The following is a 20,011-nucleotide window of genomic DNA, read 5'->3' as shown; positions in this document are numbered from 1 at the left end:
CATTCCTCTCTAGCAGGTGGCAAAAGGATAAGGATTGGGATCCAGGGATAAGATTTAAGTAAAGGATTAAGGCTCTGATTGGAGTTATGGTTAGTGTAAGGATACCCTGTAAGAAATTCCCGACTAGATCATGAGATAAAGCTTGGCGCTGAAGTTAGGGTCGGGGGTTACAGCTAAAGGGTCGAGGTCAGAGAGTTTCTCGCCTCTGGTCTCCTCCCAGTTCTCCAAGGCACTGAGGGCCAGGCAGGAAGCATCGGTTTCCTCAAAGCCGCTTCCCTCCTGGGGCAGAGTCTCGGTCACAAACAACCACCACCAGCCCACCCCGCCCCTCCTTCCCTCTTCGCTGTGAGCTCAGAGCAGTAGGACAAAGTGCTCAGGACAAGGACAGAAGGCTGAGAGTAGCCATGGGCTCTGGAGGAGAGAGCCTCCGGGGGGGCCAGGCTTCCCGGCCTCTGCTGCTCCTGCTCATCATGGGTGAGTTGCTCTCCCTCTCCTGGCCCATGCTCCCTCCATCCAAGGCCTGCTCAGGGCAGAAGAGGCCTGCTGACTGCTTGCTTCCCTTTTGCAGTGGGGGGACCAGAGATGAGAATGACGATGATGATGATGATGATGATGATGATGATGATGATGATGATGATTAGTGTCTGTAAGTGTATGTGTGTTTGTGCCTGTGCGCACACGCCAGAGAGAGAGAGAGAGAACACACTATGCAAGCCCTGGCCTGGACGCTGTGCATGCTGGCCCTCTCTCCTACCAGCTAGCTCGTTCTTTGAGGGGCAGCCTTCAGTAGTTTAGAGTACAGGTCATCTGGCAAACGCGCACACAAGAGAAGACAGATGAGGGGGGTGCCAGGAATTTGGGGTGTTGCTGGTGATCAGACTAGGCTCTGCTCCCTTTCCCTCCCAGGAGGCATGGCTCAGGACTCCCCGCCCCAGATCCTAGTCCACCCCCAGGACCAGCTGTTCCAGGGCCCTGGCCCTGCCAGGATGAGCTGCCGAGCCTCGGGCCAGCCACCTCCCACCATCCGCTGGCTGCTGAATGGGCAGCCCCTGAGCATGGTGCCCCCAGACCCACACCACCTCCTGCCTGATGGGACCCTTCTGCTGCTGCAGCCCCCTGCCCGGGGACATGCCCACGATGGCCAGGCCCTGTCCACAGACCTTGGTGTCTACACATGCGAAGCCAGCAACCGGCTGGGCACGGCAGTCAGCAGAGGCGCTCGGCTCTCTGTGGCTGGTGAGGTCTGGGAGGGGAGCTTCAGGGCGGGGCAAACCTGGGTGGAGACATATGAGTTGAATGTTCAAGGGAACATCTGAGAGCAGAGGCCTGGGCTGCAAGGCTTGGGAGGGCAAGCTGGGGTGGGGCTGGCCCAAAATGGGAGGCCAGGAAGGTGGGCAAAGCAGAAGGGGGCAAGAGTGATAAGGGAGGGAGAGGAGGCCTGGGCCCTGCTCCCCGTCACCTTCCATCCTCTCCACAGTCCTCCGGGAGGATTTCCAGATCCAGCCTCGGGACATGGTAGCTGTGGTGGGTGAGCAGTTAACTCTGGAATGTGGGCCGCCCTGGGGCCACCCAGAGCCCACAGTCTCATGGTGGAAAGATGGGAAACCCCTGGTCCTCCAGCCCGGAAGGCACACGGTAAGTGTGGCCTCCTCTCCCACACTTCATCCTGGCCTGGGCAGACCCGAGCACACCCTGAGGGACTGACCTGCCCTCCAGCCCCGCATCCTCAGGTAGAATTTGAGGAGGGGAGAGCACGGGGATCTCAAACTTCCCCCCAGCTCAGAGCCCCTCCCCACGTAGGAGACTTCACAGTGAACCTGGCCCTGACAGGTGTCCGGGGGGTCCCTGCTGATGGCAAGAGCAGAGAAGAGTGACGCAGGGGCCTACATGTGTGTGGCCACCAACAGCGCAGGACACAGGGAGAGCCGCGCAGCCCGGGTGTCCATCCAGGGTAAGGACAGGGGTCGGCTAAAATCAGGGCCAGGCTGCGGGCTCCAGTTAGGGTGGTATGTTCTGGTTTGGGCTGGGGTTAAGATATGTGGGGTCAGGGTCAAAGTGCTGGGGGTCTCATGTAGTGGGAGGTTCCCCCCTGCTAGAGTAGAAATCGGAATGCTGAAGACCTGGAGATTCTGGGAGTTCGGGTTCCCTGGGGTTCCTCCCTGGCTGAGGGATGTTCCACGCCTCAGTTCTGTCACTCCGGCCTGTAGGCCCCAGCCCAACCCCATCCTCCCCTCAGAGCCCCAGGACTACACAGAGCCTGTGGAGCTTTTGGCTGTGCGAATTCAGCTGGAAAATGTGACACTGCTGAACCCGGGCCCCGCAAAGGGCCCCAAGCCTGGACCGGCTGTGTGGCTCAGCTGGAAGGTAAGGGCCAGGTGCTAAGGGTGAAAGCCAGTCCAGAGCTCAAGAAAGGGCTGTTCCTGAGTTCTCTGACCCCTCACCCTTCCTCGCAACTCCTTCCCAGGTGAGCGGCCCTGCTGCACCTGCCCAATCTTACACGGCCTTGTTCAGGACCCAGACTGCCCCGGGAGACCAAGGAGCTCCGTGGGCAGAGGAGCTGCTGGCCGGCTGGCAGAGCGCAGAGCTTGGAGGCCTCCACTGGGGCCAAGACTATGAGTTCAAAGTGAGACCATCCTCCGGCCGGGCTCGAGGCCCTGACAGCAACGTGCTGCTCCTGAGGCTGCCGGAAAAAGGTCAGGGCCTGATCCCTTCGGAAGCCAACAATATGCCCTCTGGCTCCTTCTTATTTGGGGGCCCCTGGACTGTTCTACTTCAGTCTTGGGGGGAGACTATGGGTCCTACTCTGGAACTCCCTTCTGCCCTGGCCAGTCCAGCAGAGCTTCGAGAGGCTTCTTGTCTCCTTGGTGGGGTTCTGACTCTGTGTCCCCCATCCCAGCTCATTTCCCTAGCGTCTTCTCCCTCAGAGCCCCTCATAGCCTCTCTTCCACCCCTCCAGTGCCCAGTGCCCCACCCCAGGAGGTGACCCTAAAACCTGGCAATGGCAGTGTCCTTGTGAGCTGGGTCCCACCACCTGCTGAAAACCACAATGGCATCATCCGTGGCTACCAGGTACCCCCACAAATTGACATAGCCCTTCCTAGTGCTGCCAGGACATCTCTTTTCTCTAGAGTTCTGCATACCCTTGCTCTGCACACTGAGAAAGGTACCTGGGCAGAGAAGCAAAGAAAACCTTCTTTTGCTGAGCAAGGACTCACTGGCTGCCAGACTCTGCCAAGCACTTGACCTCCCTGATCCCGTTTCACCTCACAGTCCACCCTGGGGTATTATCCCCAATGTACAGACATGGAAAGTGGGGCTAAGGCCACAGGAATAAGAAACAGAGTAGATCAAACCAGGCTGTGAATAAGGGAGTGGTGCTCAAAGTGTGACTTCTAGAGCAGCAACATCAGCCTCACCCAGGAACTTGTTAGGAACACAAACCCTCAGATCCTTTCTCAGGACTAATAAATCAGAAACTCAGAGATGGGCCTGGCAAACTATACTTTAGCAGGCCCTCCAGGTGACTTGGAAGGGTGCTGTTGTTTGAGAACTACTATGTTACATGTATTGTAGCAGATTGCTTTTGCCCTTCTTCTGTTGACCTAGAGAGAGGTATCTCTCACTTGGTTGGGAGAATAGGAGGAGAATAGGAAATTGGGTGCATTCCCCAAGTGGGTGGCAGGGCAGAATAACCACATCCCTGGAGTCTGATCTGCAGACAAAGGGCTGAGCTTCTGGGATGGTGCCTGGGGCAGCTGTTCACCTCTTCTTGTGCCTCAGGTCTGGAGCCTGGGCAACACGTCACTGCCCCCAGCCAACTGGACTGTAGTTGGTGAGCAGACCCAGCTGGAAATCGCCACCCGCATGCCAGGCCCCTACTGTGTGCAAGTGGCTGCAGTCACTGGTGCTGGAGCGGGGGAACCCAGTAGCCCTGTCTGCCTCCTTTTAGGTGAGGGCAGGGCCCACAGGCCCACCCTACCCTTCAGTCTGCCTCCCGCCTTCCTCTCTCCCTGCTCCTGCCTCACACTTCCAGCTCTTCCCCCTTGCCTGCTAGGCCCTCACTGCCTCGACTCCCCCTCCCCCTGAGCTCTGCATCCCATACAGAGCAGGCCATGGAACGAGCCACCCGAGAACCCACTGAGCATGGTCCCTGGACCCTGGAGCAGCTGAGGGCCGCCTTGAAGCGGCCTGAGGTCATTGCCACCTGTGGTGTTGTGCTGTGGCTGCTGCTTCTGGGCACCGCTGTGTGTATCCACCGCCGGCGCCGAGCTGGGGTGCACCTGGGCCCAGGTGAGATTCTGAGGGGGACCCACACATATACAGGCCTCCTCAGCATCCAGTCAGAATGGTGCAGGGGCTTTGGATCTCTGGCCAGGTGATCCAGCCTCTGGATTTAGCCTTCCTCCTGCCTTCTCCCAGGTCTGTACAGATATACCAGTAAGGACGCCATCCTAAAACACAGGTGAGAGGTGAAGGGGGAGGTCTGTAGTAAGGGAGGGTGGCAAGGGACAGTGGAGCTGCAACAGAGAAGAGTGGAGTACTAGGCGACCTGCCAGGCAGTTTGGGACTCTCGTACTTGAATCTCTCCTGTAACTCCAACTGAGAGTCCATTTCTCTGTCATTAACATTCCTATCACACCACTTGACAGACTAGTAAACTGAAACTCATAGAACTTGAGTGACTTTGCTCAAGACTGGCCAACTAGAGACTGGCCTTCTGAATCCCCAATCCAGGGCTCTTGTCACCCCACCTCTCCTGCTGCCTAACCCTGCTAGGTGGAGAATAATCAGCATGAGACGACCAGCTCGAATGTCTCATCTTATGTGTGCACTCATGGTCTACCAAGTAGTGCCTTTGCACTCAGTAATTCTCTCACTGAGCCATTGTGCCTGCATCATAATCCATCCGCAGCTACAGCAGAGAGTGTTCAGTGCCTACATCATAGATTCTTCCGCACTGTTCTCAAAAACAGGATCTGCTCATAGGCCCTTCTGCTTCCGGTATATTTGGCTGCCAGAACAAGTCTGCAGTTTGGGGACATCATGCTGATAGAGAACACATCCTTCTTGCTCCCGTTCTCTGAGTTTTGTACTAAGTAACCGCTTCATCTCTCTGTCTGCTTTCTTGGCTCTTTATTTCATTAGATCTCTTCTGGGAGGCTTCCCACTCCAGGTCTGCATCTATCCACAGAAGTTATTGAGCACCTACTGTGTGCCAGCACATCCAGGCCTAGAGCTGCCATTTCACTGTCAGGTCCTCAGCCCAGAGCAGGGGTCCAAGCCGGCTGGTGTTGTGTTCTGACCTTTTCTGAGTTCACTGTCTTCTTTCTTTCAGCTACCTCCTGGCTTTGTCTGCTCTGCCTTAAGCTTTCTCTGGCTTCCCTGGGAACTCCTGCTCTGTCCTGGAGGGAGATTCCATTCTGATCTTTGGTTCATTCATTCCTTTGGAATAGCCTCCACCTGCCAGGATCTCTCAGTGTAGGCAGAGACAGGCATGAGGGGATATGAGTGCAATCCTGTATTGGCCACGCAGAAGTGGGTACAAGACACATGGAGGGGGTCAATGTGGAAAAACATAGGAGAAAGAAGATTCCACATTACCCTGACAGTAAGAAGAGGGTGGAGGGAAAAGCAATGAAGCAGCAAGTAATAGCCTGCTACGTCCACAGGGAAAGACAAACCGTTTGTTCTAGCTCGGGTATAGGGTGAGAGATGGGTCAGAGCAAACGATATAGTTAGGGAGTTGGAAACCAGACCAAGGAGAGTCCTGTTAGCCATGCTAGGTACCTGGGCTCTACCGTAGTAAATGAGGGGCCATTGAAGGTCTTATGCAGAGAAACTCCTTGCTCAGATCCCTGTTCTTGAAGGATCACTCAGGCAGCCAGAGGCCAACATCCATGGAGCAAGCTCCTGCTCTGCCAGCTGAGTGGTCTCAGATTTCCTCATTTAAACTCAGACCATCAGCCTTGAGTGTAGAAAGTCTTATTGTTACCATTTTACAGATGAGAAAACTGGGGCTTAGAGAGGATGTATTTACCCAAGTACAACAGATGTACATACCCAAGCCAAGCTGGATTGTCAAACCAGATTTGTCTTCAGGTCTTCTTTTCACCTCAGCAAACATAGCTGTCTGTCATTACTACCTCCCAGCTCTGGGTGACTTGGATTTCCCCTCATCCAGGAATAGAAAGGCGTGCTGAGTTTGGGGGATGGGTCAGAGATCTTAAGGAGTCTGTGAAAAGCTGAGAAGCAGTAGTAAGGATAAAGCAGATACCACCACCAACTCCTTGCCCTCTTCTCTGCCCTCTGAACAGGAGGTCTTGGCCAATCAGGTTCTCACTTCTCCCTGTCTCTCCCGGCCTCACCCCCTCCCTCCACTGCCCCAGGATGGATCACAGTGACTCCCAGTGGTTGGCAGACACTTGGCGTTCCACCTCTGGCTCTCGGGACTTGAGCAGCAGCAGCAGCCTCAGCAGTAGGCTGGGGGCGGACCCCCGGGACCCACTAGACTGTCGTCGCTCCTGTGAGCATGCTCAGTGGGGGCAAGGGCCTAGCTGGGGGCAGTGATCCCAGGGATGGAGAGTGGGACATGCTCACCATAATTCCTCCTGTCATTTATATCACAGTGCTCTCCTGGGACTCCCGAAGCCCCGGCGTGCCCCTGCTTCCAGACACCAGCACTTTTTATGGCTCCCTCATCGCTGAGCTGCCCTCCAGTCCCCCAGCCAGGCCAAGTCCCCAGGTCCCAGCTGTCAGGCGCCTACCACCCCAGCTGGCCCGGCTCTCCAGCACCTGTTCCAGCTCAGACAGCCTCTGCAGCCGCAGGGGACTCTCTTCTCCACGCTTGTCTCTGGCCCCTACAGAGGCTTGGAAGGCCAAAAAGAAGCAGGGTAAGGAGAGGGAGAAGAGACATAGCCTGAGCTGGTGGTAGAGGGTCCCAGGAGTGGGAGTGTGATGGGAATGAGACCTCAAAGCCTGGAATGAGGTGAATCTCCACACCCTCCTTCCAGTCTCCTCTCCAGGTGGACATAAGACCTCTTTCTCCTACCACCAGAGCACTCAGCTAGGGGTGCAATAGCCTCAGCTTTTTGTACTGTCCTCTTGTTTCAGTTTGGCTACACCAGCAGTGAGCCCTAATTCTGCAGTCAATTCAACTCAGCAAACATTTAATAAGCACCACTGCATGCCAGACACGGGGAACACAAGAGATACCAGATACAGCCCTTGACTTCTAAGGGTTCAGGGCCTAACGAAAGTGCTGACTAGCATACGAGTAATGCTAGAGCCTAGAGGAATGTAACCGTGCTGCCACGAAGCCTCAAGCTCCCATGAGTTCATCACCTGGTGTACTCTGTACAGGTGTGCTTGGGCACCGACTCCCAACTCACTTCTCGGAGAGGAATGGGCATTTCCTTTCTGGAGAGGTTTCTCTCCTGACTCCCAGCTGCCTTCTTTGACTTTCCAGACAAAAATAATTATAGCCTCCATTTCTTTTTTTTTTTTTTTTTTTTTTTTTTTTTATTTTGAGATGGAGTCTCGCTCTGTCGCCCGGGCTGGAGTGCAGTGGCCGGATCTCAGCTCACTGCAAGCTCCGCCTCCCGGGTTTACGCCATTCTCCTGCCTCAGCCTCCCAGGTAGCTGGGACTACAGGCGCCCGCCACCTCGCCCGGCTAGTTTTTTGTATTTTTTAGTAGAGATGGGGTTTCACCGTGTTAGCCAGGATGGTCTCGATCTCCTGACCTCGTGATCCGCCCGTCTCGGCCTCCCAAAGTGCTGGGATTACAGGCTTGAGCCACTGCGCCTGGCCTATAGCCTCCATTTCTTGATCAATTACTATATACCGGATGCTTTACTTATATTTGTTACTTCATTTAATCCTCACAATAGATTGGCTAGCTACTATTTCTCTAATTTTACAGACAGGAAGAGGGTCAGAATAATTGAGTTACTAGTTCAAACTTCTGCAAGTAATTAGCTACAGGACTCAAACCTGAAGGCAGGATAGTCTGCCTCTGAAGGCGATTCTGAGTCTCTCTGGAGCTCCCTCAGGAAATCTCATTCTCTCTTTGAGTATTTTTTCCTACTTCTGGCCTGCAGAACATTGGCCTGCACTCTACCTGCTGTCTTCTTGAGTCTTCTGTACTGATAAGTAAGACCTAACAAATGTTCTACAGCCAAGTCTTTTTTTAAGTGAATTTAATCCAACTTTTAATAAGACAAAGATAGATTAAGACAATTAAGAGCTTGTTCAATATCCAGAATTTTATGACTTTAAATATCAGTGAAGCTGGCATTCTTACCAGATTTGCCTCAGAGCTATTGGATTACAAATCCTTGGTGGTAATGAAACACCAGATAAAAAGACGTTGAATAGTCTCATTTGAAAAACAGCCTTCCCATGGAGAACTACACCGACTTTAATGGAATGGATAGCCCCTCATAGAACAGTAATGCTACTGGAAAGAGGTGAGTGGTTTTCTACAGTCAGTTCTTAAGAAAGGTTCCAATTTGGAGATGAAGCTTCCTAGCCTGTGGTTTACTTCACTCCCTGTTTCTCCTCACTCCAGCCCCATCTCACCACTGTCCCCAGGATAGGTCAACTACAGCGACTGCTTGGCTGGTGGACACTAGATATTCTACCTCTACCTCCCAGGACCTCAGCAGCAGCAAGATCATGCTATGGTCTTCTGCAGAGCTATGGAGCTGATTCTACTAATGTTTCTTCCTCTTCTAAAACTGGCAGGCTCTCCCATTGCCCCCCATCCCTAAATTTACCTGCTTGTTCCTTTTTCTTATTATTTGGCCTTAGTTGGGGTTTCTTCTCTAGTGCTGATATCCTCACAATTGCAGCCTCCTGTCTCTCATCCATCAAAACAGGTTCTTAGTTCTGCTCACTTTGCCAGATGTATGCACTGAATAACCTCATTCATTCATTACTTTATTCAAACAAATATTTATTGCAATTTGGCCAATGAGTTTCAACCTTTCACCTTGATAACATTTTTCTTGTATAGTTTATTCAATTAGAATTGAAACTAAAGTCCAAGTAACTCCAAGCAATGTAGGAGGACAGCTTTTGTTACCAGGGTCCCTTAGAGGAAGTGAAACAGGCTAGGATAAAAGTGGCCGTTTCCAGGCCTGGCTGTTTTCTTTCCCTTTCCACTCAAACCAGCCAACCAACTTGTGCTCACATTTCTGAGCTTAGTCAAGAAGCCAGGCACTAGACAAGACAAAGCTGATGATAGCAGAGTTGGCGCACCAACCCAGAAGTTGGCTCCCAGGACTACCTGGGTCATATGAAAGCTATAGAAAATCAACAAAAACCAAACAGCCAAAGTACCAAAGGAAACTTTGATGGAGGGAGTCTAGTCATTGATGAGTTTCCATCCCAAAGGATTAGAAGGTCTGGCCACTAGTACATAAATGGGGTCTTGGTCAGTGCCAAAGCCTGGCTCACTTCCTTGCTCTGAAGCTGCCCGTAGTGGCCTCCAGATCTCTGATACGAGACTGACTAGATAGCTCTACCCTGAGGGTCCTGCCTAGTCCCTGGTCCACCAAGAAGGGAAACCCTTTCCTAGTTGGGCTTCTGGTCATGGGACACTAATCTAAAGGCTGTTTCTTTTCTCCTTTGATGGTCTTCAGGTTCCTGGTCCTGGAAAAATCTCTTTCCTCTATTACCCTATTCCTCTCTGGCTTAAACTTAGATCCCTTTTGCATTCTGGCCTGACCAAGAAGCATGATCACAGGTCACTGCACACAATTGGGGCTGTCTCTTTAGTTTCCAGCTTCTCCGTTGTGAAAGTTCACTCAGAGCCCTGTCTCTCCACTGCCCATGTGGGCCAGATGACAGCTTCCATCTTGGTGACTCTTCTCACTGTGTTTACATCCACATTTCTGGTATCACCCATGCATTCGTTCTTCCATTCAACAAAAAGTATTGAATAGCTATGGGCAGAGCATTGCCTCCCTGGGATAGACCAATACCTTTTCCCACTCTGAAGTTCCTCTCCCTACTATCTGACTGTCTCCTGTCACAGCCAACATTGTGTGTCAATCCATGTTTTTGTCTTACTCACTCAGCTCAACCTGACAGTCTATCCCACCTTTCAAGTGAGAGACAGTCGAGTTTCCCAGAGCAGGGCTATCCAGAGCCGTGTGAGATATTTGCAATGTGAGAAATGGAAATTCATAGATTCTCTCCAAGAAAAGAAGGAGTATTTTTCTTACTGAGCCAAAATTCATGAGAGTAGCAATGTGAGGGTATAGAGATCAGGAAGACTGGAATGAATACAGTCAAGGAAAAGAAAGTTGTTTTTTAAAATATCTATCAAGGCCAAGAACTTGCGCAATCTGTTTTTACTTAATTGTCAAGACTGTCATTCAAAGTGGTTGTTTACACATGAAACTGGGACTTAGAAAGGTACATGGACTGCCCTGAGGTCACACAGCTGAGCTGGGCAGGTCTTTTGACTCCAAGCCTAGTGCTCCTTCTACCCTATCACAGCTGCTGGATGAAGATGGGGCTGTGGAAGGGACTCAGGGGGGTTTACCCCTCTTTTCTCTGGGTTCCGGGTCCTGCAGGCTGAATTGAATAAGACTGAAGATGGAGACAGCAGCTGGGGTCTGAAAGGTCCATCCTGGGCCCTGCAACCACCAACCCTTTCTTTGCAGAGCTGCAGCAGGTCAACAGTTCCCCACTGCTCCGGGGCAGCCAAGCCCTGGAGCTCCGGGCCTGTGAGTTGGGAAATAGAGGTTCCAAGAACCTTTCCCAAAGCCCAGGTGAGAGAAGGTCCCTGAAAGGGAAGTGAAGGGGTGAGATAGGGTGTAGGGGTGCAGGGGTTCACCAGCTCAGGCCCCTCCCACAGGCTCATCCTCCTTGCCCTGAGGAGGCTGATGAGTGTTGGATGGAGTAGGGGACAGGTAGCTAAGGGGGCTGGTGGCGGGGTCGGCAGGCTGAGCTCCAGAGCAGATGGAGATGCCAGTTCTCACACCAGGCTTCTATTCCCCAGGAGCTGTGCCCCAAGCTCTGGTTGCTTGGCGGGCCCTGGGACCGAAACTCCTCAGCTCCTCAAATGAGCTGGTTACTCGTCCTCTCCCTCCAGCACCCCTCTTTCCTCATGAAACTCCCCCCACTCAGAGTCAACAGACCCAGTAAGAGGGTATGGGGTCCGGAAGCAGGGCTGGGAGAGAGGGGCTGTGGGGAGTGTGTACTGGGATTAGACAGGCTGGGGAAGGGGAGAAAGGACTTGAAGAGCTGTACTAACCACCGTGCCGTCACTCTCTCACCCTGATCAGGCCTCCGGTGGCACCACAGGCTCCCTCCTCCATCCTGCTGCCAACAGCCCCCATTCCCATCCTTAGCCCCTGCAGTCCCCCTAGCCCTCAGGCCTCTTCCCTCTCTGGCCCCAGCCCAGCTTCCAGTCACCTGTCCAGCTCTTCACTGTCATCCCTGGGGGAGGATCAAGACAGCGTGCTGACCCCTGAGGAGGTAGCCCTGTGTTTGGAACTCAGTGAGGGTGAGGAGACTCCCAGGTGAGTGGCTTGAGAGATAGCCAAAGAACTACAGAAAAGCTATGGGAGCATGCGCCTCTCCACCCATTCCGCCCTCCCTCAACTGGGGCTTTTTTGCTACCACAACCCCCATTCCACCCAAACCATTGCTGTCTCCCCTTTTGCCTCTCCCTAGGAACAGCGTCTCTCCTATGCCAAGAGCTCCTTCGCCCCCCACGACCTATGGGTATATCAGCACCCCAACAGCCTCAGAGTTCACGGGCATGGGCAGGACTGGAGGAGGGGTGGGGCCTGAGGAGGGAGTCTTGCTGTGCCCACCTCGGCCCTGCCTCACCCCCACCCCCAGTGAGGGCTCCTTAGCCAACGGTTGGGGCTCAGCCTCTGAGGACAATGCTGCCAGCGCCAGAGCCAGCCTTGTCAGCTCCTCCGATGGCTCCTTCCTCGCTGATGCCCACTTTGCCCAGGCCCTGGCAGTGGCAGTGGATAGCTTTGGTTTTGGTCTACAGCCCAGGGAGGCAGACTGCGTCTTCACAGGTAGGTGAGGTCTCCGCATCTTACTCCTCACTCATGCCCCTCGCCTTTCTAACAACCATCATAATGCCATCGTTGTTAAAACAACTAGTTTTATTGAACGATTACTGTATCTCAGGTACTATGATAAGTGCTTTGCATACATTTAATATTGAAAGTCTATGTGGAATATTCTTTATCCCTCTTATCCCAATGAGGAAACGTTAAGTCAGATAGTTTTATTAGCTTGCCCAAGGTCACCCACAGAACAAGGACAAATGGTCCAATTCGTTTGTTTGTTTGTTTTTGTTTTGTTTGTTTGTTTGTTTGTTTTGCCCAGGCAGTGGCATGATCTGAGTTCACTGTAACCTCTGCCTCCCAGGTTCAAGAGATTCTCCTGCCTCAGCCTCCCAAGTAGCTGGGATTACAGGCACCTGCCATGCCCAGCTAATTTTTTTTGTACTTTCAGTAGAGACGGGGTTTCATGTTGGCCAGGCTGGTTTTGAACTCCTGACCTCAAGTGATCTGCCTGCCTCAGCTTCCCGAAGTGTTGGGATTATAGGCATGAGCCGCTGAGCCTGGCCTAAATTGTCCAATTCTAAAGGCAGCCAACTGTAGGTCCATTTTCCTGCCTCTAGGACTCCCCTCTTACCCTGACTTGAGTCTCCAGGAAAGGTTGCTCCATCCTCTTCCAATCCCATCCTCCTGCCCTGTCCGTGGCTGGGGCTGAGGAGCCACTGGGCTCACCCCTGACATTCCCAGCACAGTGGGACCTTTATCTCCATGTCAGTAGAAGATAGTGCAGGGTCCTGGCTGCTTTGGTGTCCCTTCCCCACATGCACCATCAGATCCCCCGTCCCCATTTTAAAAACAACCAGGATTGTGGTAAATGGGAGGGCAAGGATTATCCAGGACAGAGGTGCCCATGATGGCAGAAGAAGAATGCCCAGGGAATGGGGATGTGCAAGGCGAGTGCAGATAGAAGGCCCAGAGCTGGGCTGGGAAGAAACAGTTCAATCACTTCTCCCTCAAGAAGCAAATGGATCAGGCCCCTGGGGATGTGGCCTCTGGGACTGATGGGCTGAGTTGTGGCTAGGTTATGTTTAGGGCTGGGTACATGCCCTGAGCTGGTCCTAAGCTTCCTGTACTAAACTGGCCCCTAGGGGCTGAAGGTCAACCCCCCACAGACACCTCTACCCTCCCTGACAGATGCCTCATCACCTCCCTCCCCAAGGGATGACATCTTCCTGACCCCCAGCCTCTCCCTGCCCCTGTGGGAGTGGAGGCCAGACTGGTTGGAAGACATGGAGGTCAACCACACCCAGCGGCTGGGAAGGGGGATGCCTCCCTGGCCCCCTGACTCTCGGATCTCTTCCCAGCGAAGTCAGCTCCACTGTCCTGTGCCCAAGGCTGGTGGTGAGTGTCTGTCTTCCTGGCTAATGTGTCCATCTTGACCAGAGGGCCTCTGGGAAGAAGCCAGGAGGAAGCCTGTCATTGGGGAAGGGAGATAAGGAGCAGGGGAGATAACTCCACTGTCCTTCAGCTTCTCCTGTAGATTACTCCTGAACAGTGTCCCTGAGACTGCCCACACGGGAATCAGAACCACTTCTCCTGTCCACCCACAAGACCTGGGCTGTGGTGTGTGGGTCTTGGCCTGTGTTTCTCCACAGCTGGGGTCCACCTTCCCAAGCCTCTGGACACTTCTCCCTCCAGGATTGTGAAAACAAATGAAAACAAAATTAGAGCAAAGCTGACCTGGAGCCCTCAGGGGGCAAAACATCATCTCCACCTGACTCCTAGCCACTGCTTTCTCCTCTGTGCCATCCACTCCCACTACCAGGTCGCTTTGGCCTGAAGAACAGCCCAGTCTCCTGCTCTCCCCACCCATTTGGATCACAGGAAGTAGAGGAGCCAGAGGTGCCTTCGTGGAGAACAACAGTGGCTGCTGGGAGAGGACTGTGGAGGAAGGAGCTTCTCGGAGCCCCCTCTCAGCCTTACCTGGGCCCCTCCTCTAGAAAAGAGCTCAAATGTCTGCCAACTTCACCATGTAAAGAGAATAATTATGAATGCCACTTGGCACCTCATGCCAAGCAACGGGTTCAAGGCTGGGTCTAGGGAGGATGCTGAAGGAAGGGAGGTGTGAGACTGTAGGTCAAAAGCACCATCCTTATACCGTTGTCACTATGAGCTTAAGAAATTTGACACGATAAAATGGTCAAGACTTGAGTCTGTGAGATCATTCCTCGGAGCACCATTTTTAGGGGAGCACCTGGAGAGATAGCAAGAGTTTCCTGCGTTAGGTAGGGATCAGGCATTCATTGACACTCAGGGAGTATCACACATTTCTGTTCTGCAATTAAAGGAAGAATGAGGGCCAGGCACGGTAGCTCAAGCCTGTAATCCCAGCACTTTGGGAGGCCGAGACGGGTGGATCACGAGATCAGGAGATCGAGACCATCCTGGCTAACACGGTGAAACCTTGTCTCTACTAAAAAATACAAAAAACTAGCTGGGTGAGGTGGCAGGCGCCTGTAGTCCCAGCTGCTCAGGAGGCTGAGGCAGGAGAATGGCGTAAACCCGGGAGGCGGAGCTTGCAGTGAGCTGAGATCCGGCCACTGCACTCCAGCCTGGACAACAGAGCAAGACTCCGTCTCAAAAAAAAAAAAAAAAAAAAAAGGAAGAATGAGGTTCATCCACCAAATTTTAAGCAGAATATAGGAAGGGCGGGGTGGGCAGTTTCAGGATCTGCTGGTCCTGGCAACTTACATTACCACCAGGTCCAGGGCCCGTCTGCCTGTGCACAGTAAATCAATCACTGTGACAGAAGTTTTGCAAAAGAGGAAAGATTTATGTGCAAGACTGCTGAGTGAGGACATGGGAGAACAGCTCTCAAATCCACCTCCCCAAGATAAGCCTTAGGGATATTTATGGCTGAGGGAAGTGGGATGGTTTAAGGCATGGGGAAGGGTGATTGGGAGTGGGGAAAATTAAGTAATAGGTTCGTTCTGCCCAAGTGTAGTTGGGGTTCATGGCATTTCATAAGGACATATGTGTAGAAAATTGTTGTGCTGGCTGGGCACGGTGGCTCACGCCTGTAATCCCAGCACTTTGGGAGGCGCAGGTAGGCAGATCACGAGGTCAGGAGATCGAGACCATCCTGGCTAACATAGGTGGTCCCCGTGTTAGTAGAAACCCCATCTCTACTAAAAAAAAAAATACAAAAAATTATCCGGGCGTGGTGGCAAGCACCTGTAGTCCCAGCTACTCAGGAAGCTGAGGCAGGAGAATGGCATGAACCTACCTGGCAGGTGGAGCTTGCAGCGAGCGGAGATCACGCCACTGCACTCCAGCCTGGGTGACAGAGAGAGACTCGGTCTCAAGAAAAAAAAAAGAAAGAAAGAAAGAAAAGAAAATGGTTGTTATGAAAATGTTATGATCTGAGGGTGGAGTTTTTGGCCCTCTGATGTCAAAGCACTTGCAGAGCACTTGCAGAGGCCTAGTTGAAAGGTCGGTGGTCTCGATCGGTTTGAGCTGGACAAGAGCTGTCCCAAGTTCCTGAAAAATGACTGTGGCGCCATTCTCATGGCGACCTATGAATGTTATCCACAAAGTAGCCAGGGAAGGTTGTTTCCACGTTCAACAGCGAGGCCTTCAGCTACCAAAGCCTTGTGCTTCATGGAGAAAGGAAAAAAACAAAAAGCAAGCAGGGCAGGCCGACTTGATCAAATTAACCCCTTGATTTCACCCATCCTGAGGAGACAACTGCTTTCAGCAGTCCCAGATGGTTTCTTAAAATAGGCAAAGTTGCTTAACTCCACAAAAGCTAGAAGCACCTGTCACAGTTGGCTTGGGAACACACTTCAAAGGAAAAAACAGAACAGAGAGACGAACCTCGAAGCAGGACTTCAGGGCCTGAGCCACAGGAGGCGCTGGAGGGCAGGCAGGCCTGCATCTTCCTCCCTTGGCGGGAAAGGTCAGGGGCAGAATCCACAAGTTGGTGGAGGGGATGCTACAGAGCATGACAGGCCACAGGAAGCAGAGCTTAAAAGGGGGTACTCATCCCTCAAACCCAGCAGCTCTACTTGGAGGCCACTGGGAGTTGAGAGGCTGAGTGAGGCAGGACCATGGGGACTGGGGGCTTCCTGGATCACATTCATCAGGACAGTCTGGGCCGGATTTTTGTGATCTCAGGAGGAAGAATCAGTGTTCCACATACACATCCGTTCCTCTGTATTTGCTTTTCCTTTTCTGGATTTTGTGGGGGGGGGGGGGGTTGTTTTGGGTTTTTGTGTTTTTTTTTAGCTTCCTGGTAAAATTCCTTTTGAAAACATTCCAACCCTGTTTGCCAGACTGAAAGGGACAGAGAGATTTGTACACTCATAGGTCAAAGGGGCAGACGAGGTCAGGGCCTGGGCCTGGAGGGCAGCCGCCAAGCCCAGAGAGTCCAGGGAAGTCACTGAGTCAAGGGTAGAGCAAGCGAGAAGGAACAAAACCTCAGGTCACCAGTGAGTACACGGGATGCGGGGCAGGAGGTGACGAGGACCGTGGCATTCACCACAAAAAAGTCTCAACAGTTCTGTGCCTGTCAACCCAATCACATGTGGGCCCAGCAAGAGGTGCCCGTTTGTACATACCCTCTGTGACGGAGTCAGAGGGTTTGAAAAAGCATGCTCTTCCTTCTTGCCTGGGGTTTCTCCCATAAGCTCCCAAAAACTCCTTTGAGTTTTTCAAGATAATTTTTTGTGAGGGGTGTATTTTCTTGTGGGAAAGTAGACAGACCCCAGAGGAGGGCACTAAAGAAGGGCCTGGCTTGACCGTCCAAAGGTGGAACGTGTGTCTTATTACTGGGCATTTGGAAAGTCTATGGCTGTAACTCGGGGACAGTGAGCTTCTTACTCCATTAAGAAGTGGGACAGTACAGTCCCCACCTAGTGTTTTTTCGGTTTTTTGTGTTTGTTTTTGAGATAGGGTCTCACTCTGTCACCCAGGATGAAGTCCAGTGGCACAATCATAGCTCCCTATAACCTCTAACACCTGGGTTCAGGCGATACTACTGCCTCAGCTTCCCAAGCAGATAGAATGACAGGTGCACACAACCGTACCTGGCTGATTTCTTTATGTATTTAGTTAGTTAGTGTGTGTGTAGACACAAGGTCTTGCTAGGTTGCCCAGGCTGGTCTCAAACTCCTGGGCTCAAGTGATCCTCCTGCCTCAGCCTCCTAAAGTGCTGGGATTACAGGTGTGAGCCATTGTGCCTAACTTAGTACTTTGGACAGAGGGGAAAGGGAAGCAGAAGCTACCAGTGTGTGCTGATATATAGGACCCTGCAGTCGCCTTCTTTCCAGCCTTCTGCACAGAACCAGACAGACAAGGCCCTGGGCTCTGATCAGACTCTTTTTATTGTTTTGTTTTTTATAAACAAGTCTCAGGTAGAAAGAGAAAGAAAGGGAGGAGCTAGCTCTCTGCCTTCTCAGTCAATTGAAATCGTGGAAACCAATGGGCTTCAGTTAGCCCTACTCATCACTGCTGGGAGGGAAAAGACATCCATACTACCCTTCCCTGTGGCACTCCTGATATTCTCAATGCCCCAACAAGGTCATCTTGGTTCCTAGGGAGAGAGAGAGATGCTGTTTTGTGAAACCCTGGCCCAGGGCAAACAAGTCCAAGAGGGGTTCGGGCTTTCTCCCTCCTAACCCAGTTCTCCTATGGTGAGCCCAGACTCCTCGATTATGTATCATCTTGTCCTTACCCCTTGTCATTTCTTCTGTTTGGTGTTGTTTTGTTTGAGACAGAGTCTCACTCTGTCACCTAGCTGGAGTGCAGTGGTGTGATCATGGCTCACTGCAGCCTTGACCGCCCAGGCTTAAGCTATCCTCCCACCTCAAGCCTCCGGAGTAGCTGGGACTACAGGAGCACAACACCGCGCCCAGCTAATTTTGTATTTTTTTTTTGTAGAGATGGGATTTCACCATATTGCCCAGGCTAATCTCGAACTCCTGAGCTCAAGGGATCCGCCCGCCTCAGTCTCCCAAAGTGCTAGGATTACAGGCATGACCCACCACACTCAGTCCCCTTGTCACTTCTACAGGATTCCTCCCTCCCCCTTACTCTCTCGATCCCCTCCTTTTGACACTCCTCTACAAGCCCTTGCCTACCTTCCTGTTTTCCATTACACCTTGGTCCACCCTTCCCTAGTCCTCTCCCCTCATTTTTCTGCAATCTATAGCCCCTACCTCTCGGCGTTTCTGTCCCGGCCTTTGGCTCTGGCTCCGGCTCCGACTCCGGCTCCGGCCAGGGCCCCGGGATCCCCTAGAGCTGCTGGAGCCCCTGGAAGAGTTGCTGCCAGCCGTGGAACAGGTGCTGGTGCCCTGGCCCCGGGATAGGAAGCTTGGTCTGCTGTACGGGAGCCAGGCCTCTTCTGCAGCACAAGAGCGAAAGGCAGCCAGGTGCAGGCAAGGAGCAGAACTTCCCTGTCACCCACCCTGCCACCCTGACCACAAGTGCAGCTCTGGAAGAAGATGGAAGGGCAGGCACAGAGCTCAGCCAGCCTGGGGCTGAGGAGCAGCAGAGTGCCTGGCACATGGCCTTGACATCACGGGTACTCAGAACGCTGCGGGGAAGCTCCCAATCAGAGGGAGCCTTGTGGGGAGCAGGGACAGAGTACCTAGACCCCAGTCCTCTCATCTGGGCTTCTATCCTGGGAATGAACACAACTTGGGACTTCATGGGATTGTGCTCAGAGACAGCTAGAGAGACAGGGGAGTTTGATGTGGATCAAATGCATGGACCTAACTAAAGAGAGGGCTGAGCTGGTCTGCTATCGGACCCTGTCCCAAAGCCCACAGTCCCTTGTGGCAGCAGCCCTCCTGCCTGCCCTGGCCCTGCTTACCATCCAGGTGGGGCCCCCGCTGGGCTGCCAGGGGCACGGCCTGTACCACTTTCATCTCCCCACTGCGCTCCCGCTCCAGGGAAGACATGCTGCCTGCTGCCCTCAGCTCTAGGGCCCAGCTCGCCTCTTCCTCCGGCGGTGGCAAGGGTGGTGGGGGCAAGTCTGGGGAGGGAGCTGTTTTCAGCGGAGCCTCCTGCCACTCCTGTCACTATCTTTCTCTTATCTGCATTCCCTGGCACCAGGAGGCTGCCAACGAACAGCCCAAGATTGGAGTTCACCTGTTCCCTCCTCCAGCCCCCAGAATGCGCCCTTGGTTTCCTGCCTGTCCCCCCACCATTTCTGTCACCATATCCCAGGTGCATCCTCCCTCACCCCCAGGACTGTGCTCCCTCCTGTAGGGAAGAGCCTTGGGTTTCTTCCGGAATCGAGCACGGGGTCCTTGAAGTGGGGGAGTCATCTCCCCATTCCCCTGCCAGGTTCTGCCTGTAGCATTAGGAGACGGGAAGAGGGACGGGTAAGGGCAAAGATCAGGAAAGGGGCCTAAGGGTGAAGGGGAAGCAAGCACTGGAGGGGTTCAGGGGACAAAGGAGGTTGTACAGACTTACCTGGGGCACTGCTGGCTATGCTAGGGGCAGGACTGGGGCTGAGGTGGGGTGAGGCTGCAGGGCCAGCACCCAGGCCAGCAGGCCTCCCTTCACGGATGCCCAGCATGGGCTGGGATACACTGAGAGGGGAACTCGGCCCAAGGGGCACCCTCCTGCAATGACAGGAGGCCTCAGCATCTGTTCCCTCCACAAAACCTGAGTGCCTACTATGTGCCTGGCACTGTGCTAGACACCCAGCCTAACAGATAAATGAGACACAACCCGTCCGCCCATAAGTCCTCCCAAGCTAGAGAAGCATGAGGAGAGCCATATCTGAAATGTCTCAGGAAGCTTGCTGACCACTCCAGCGAGAGCCAGTCTAATGGGCATGAGAGATCTTGTCAGCTTCCATATTCCTGTCCAAATTACACTTCCATCCTGACACAGCTCTGAGACTTCTGTACCCCAGATCCATCCATCCATCCATCCATCCATCCATCCATCCATCCATCCATCC

The 20,011-nt window shown here is 53.1% G+C and overlaps 2 protein-coding genes across 7 annotated transcripts in view; one reads left to right on the top strand and one right to left on the bottom strand.

Annotated features, from left to right (window-relative positions):
• Nucleotides 1-364: 364 nt before the first annotated feature.
• ROBO4 (roundabout guidance receptor 4) lies at nucleotides 365-14,247 on the top strand. 2 transcript variants are annotated; one of them, XM_023208544.2, is made up of 18 exons: nucleotides 365-474; nucleotides 907-1,236; nucleotides 1,478-1,635; nucleotides 1,831-1,951; nucleotides 2,237-2,364; nucleotides 2,465-2,693; nucleotides 2,957-3,069; nucleotides 3,781-3,949; nucleotides 4,105-4,290; nucleotides 4,420-4,462; nucleotides 6,387-6,523; nucleotides 6,627-6,890; nucleotides 10,672-10,779; nucleotides 11,010-11,151; nucleotides 11,296-11,532; nucleotides 11,687-12,045; nucleotides 13,231-13,437; nucleotides 13,565-14,247. In XM_023208544.2, exons 1-18 carry the CDS (start codon nucleotides 405-407, stop codon nucleotides 13,585-13,587), a joined length of 3,024 nt encoding a protein of 1,007 aa, XP_023064312.1. In that variant the 5' UTR covers nucleotides 365-404; the 3' UTR covers nucleotides 13,588-14,247. The 2 variants fall into 2 exon arrangements, with proteins under 2 accessions (XP_023064312.1, XP_023064313.1); XM_023208545.2 differs by having other exon boundaries at nucleotides 395-474; nucleotides 1,113-1,236.
• A 3,150-nt stretch (nucleotides 14,248-17,397) lies between these two features.
• Nucleotides 17,398-20,011, bottom strand: part of ROBO3 (roundabout guidance receptor 3) — a 16,168-nt gene continuing 13,554 nt past the window's right edge. For all 5 annotated transcript variants that reach the window (XM_023208543.1, XM_031933867.1, XM_031933866.1 and 2 more), the window contains 5 exons: nucleotides 19,516-19,667; nucleotides 19,283-19,393; nucleotides 18,911-19,072; nucleotides 18,255-18,439; nucleotides 17,398-17,629 (listed from right to left, as the gene is read on the bottom strand). In XM_023208543.1, coding sequence (XP_023064311.1) covers nucleotides 17,618-17,629; nucleotides 18,255-18,439; nucleotides 18,911-19,072; nucleotides 19,283-19,393; nucleotides 19,516-19,667 — 622 coding nt within the window. In that variant the 3' untranslated portion in view covers nucleotides 17,398-17,617. The remainder of the gene's footprint in view (nucleotides 17,630-18,254; nucleotides 18,440-18,910; nucleotides 19,073-19,282; nucleotides 19,394-19,515; nucleotides 19,668-20,011) is intronic.

The sequence above is a fragment of the Piliocolobus tephrosceles genome, chromosome 13, assembly GCF_002776525.5.
Source record: "Piliocolobus tephrosceles isolate RC106 chromosome 13, ASM277652v3, whole genome shotgun sequence".
NCBI classification, from domain to species: domain Eukaryota; kingdom Metazoa; phylum Chordata; class Mammalia; order Primates; family Cercopithecidae; genus Piliocolobus; species Piliocolobus tephrosceles.
Note: the sequence above shows the minus strand (reverse complement) of the source record. Positions and strands in the feature narration are given on the sequence as shown.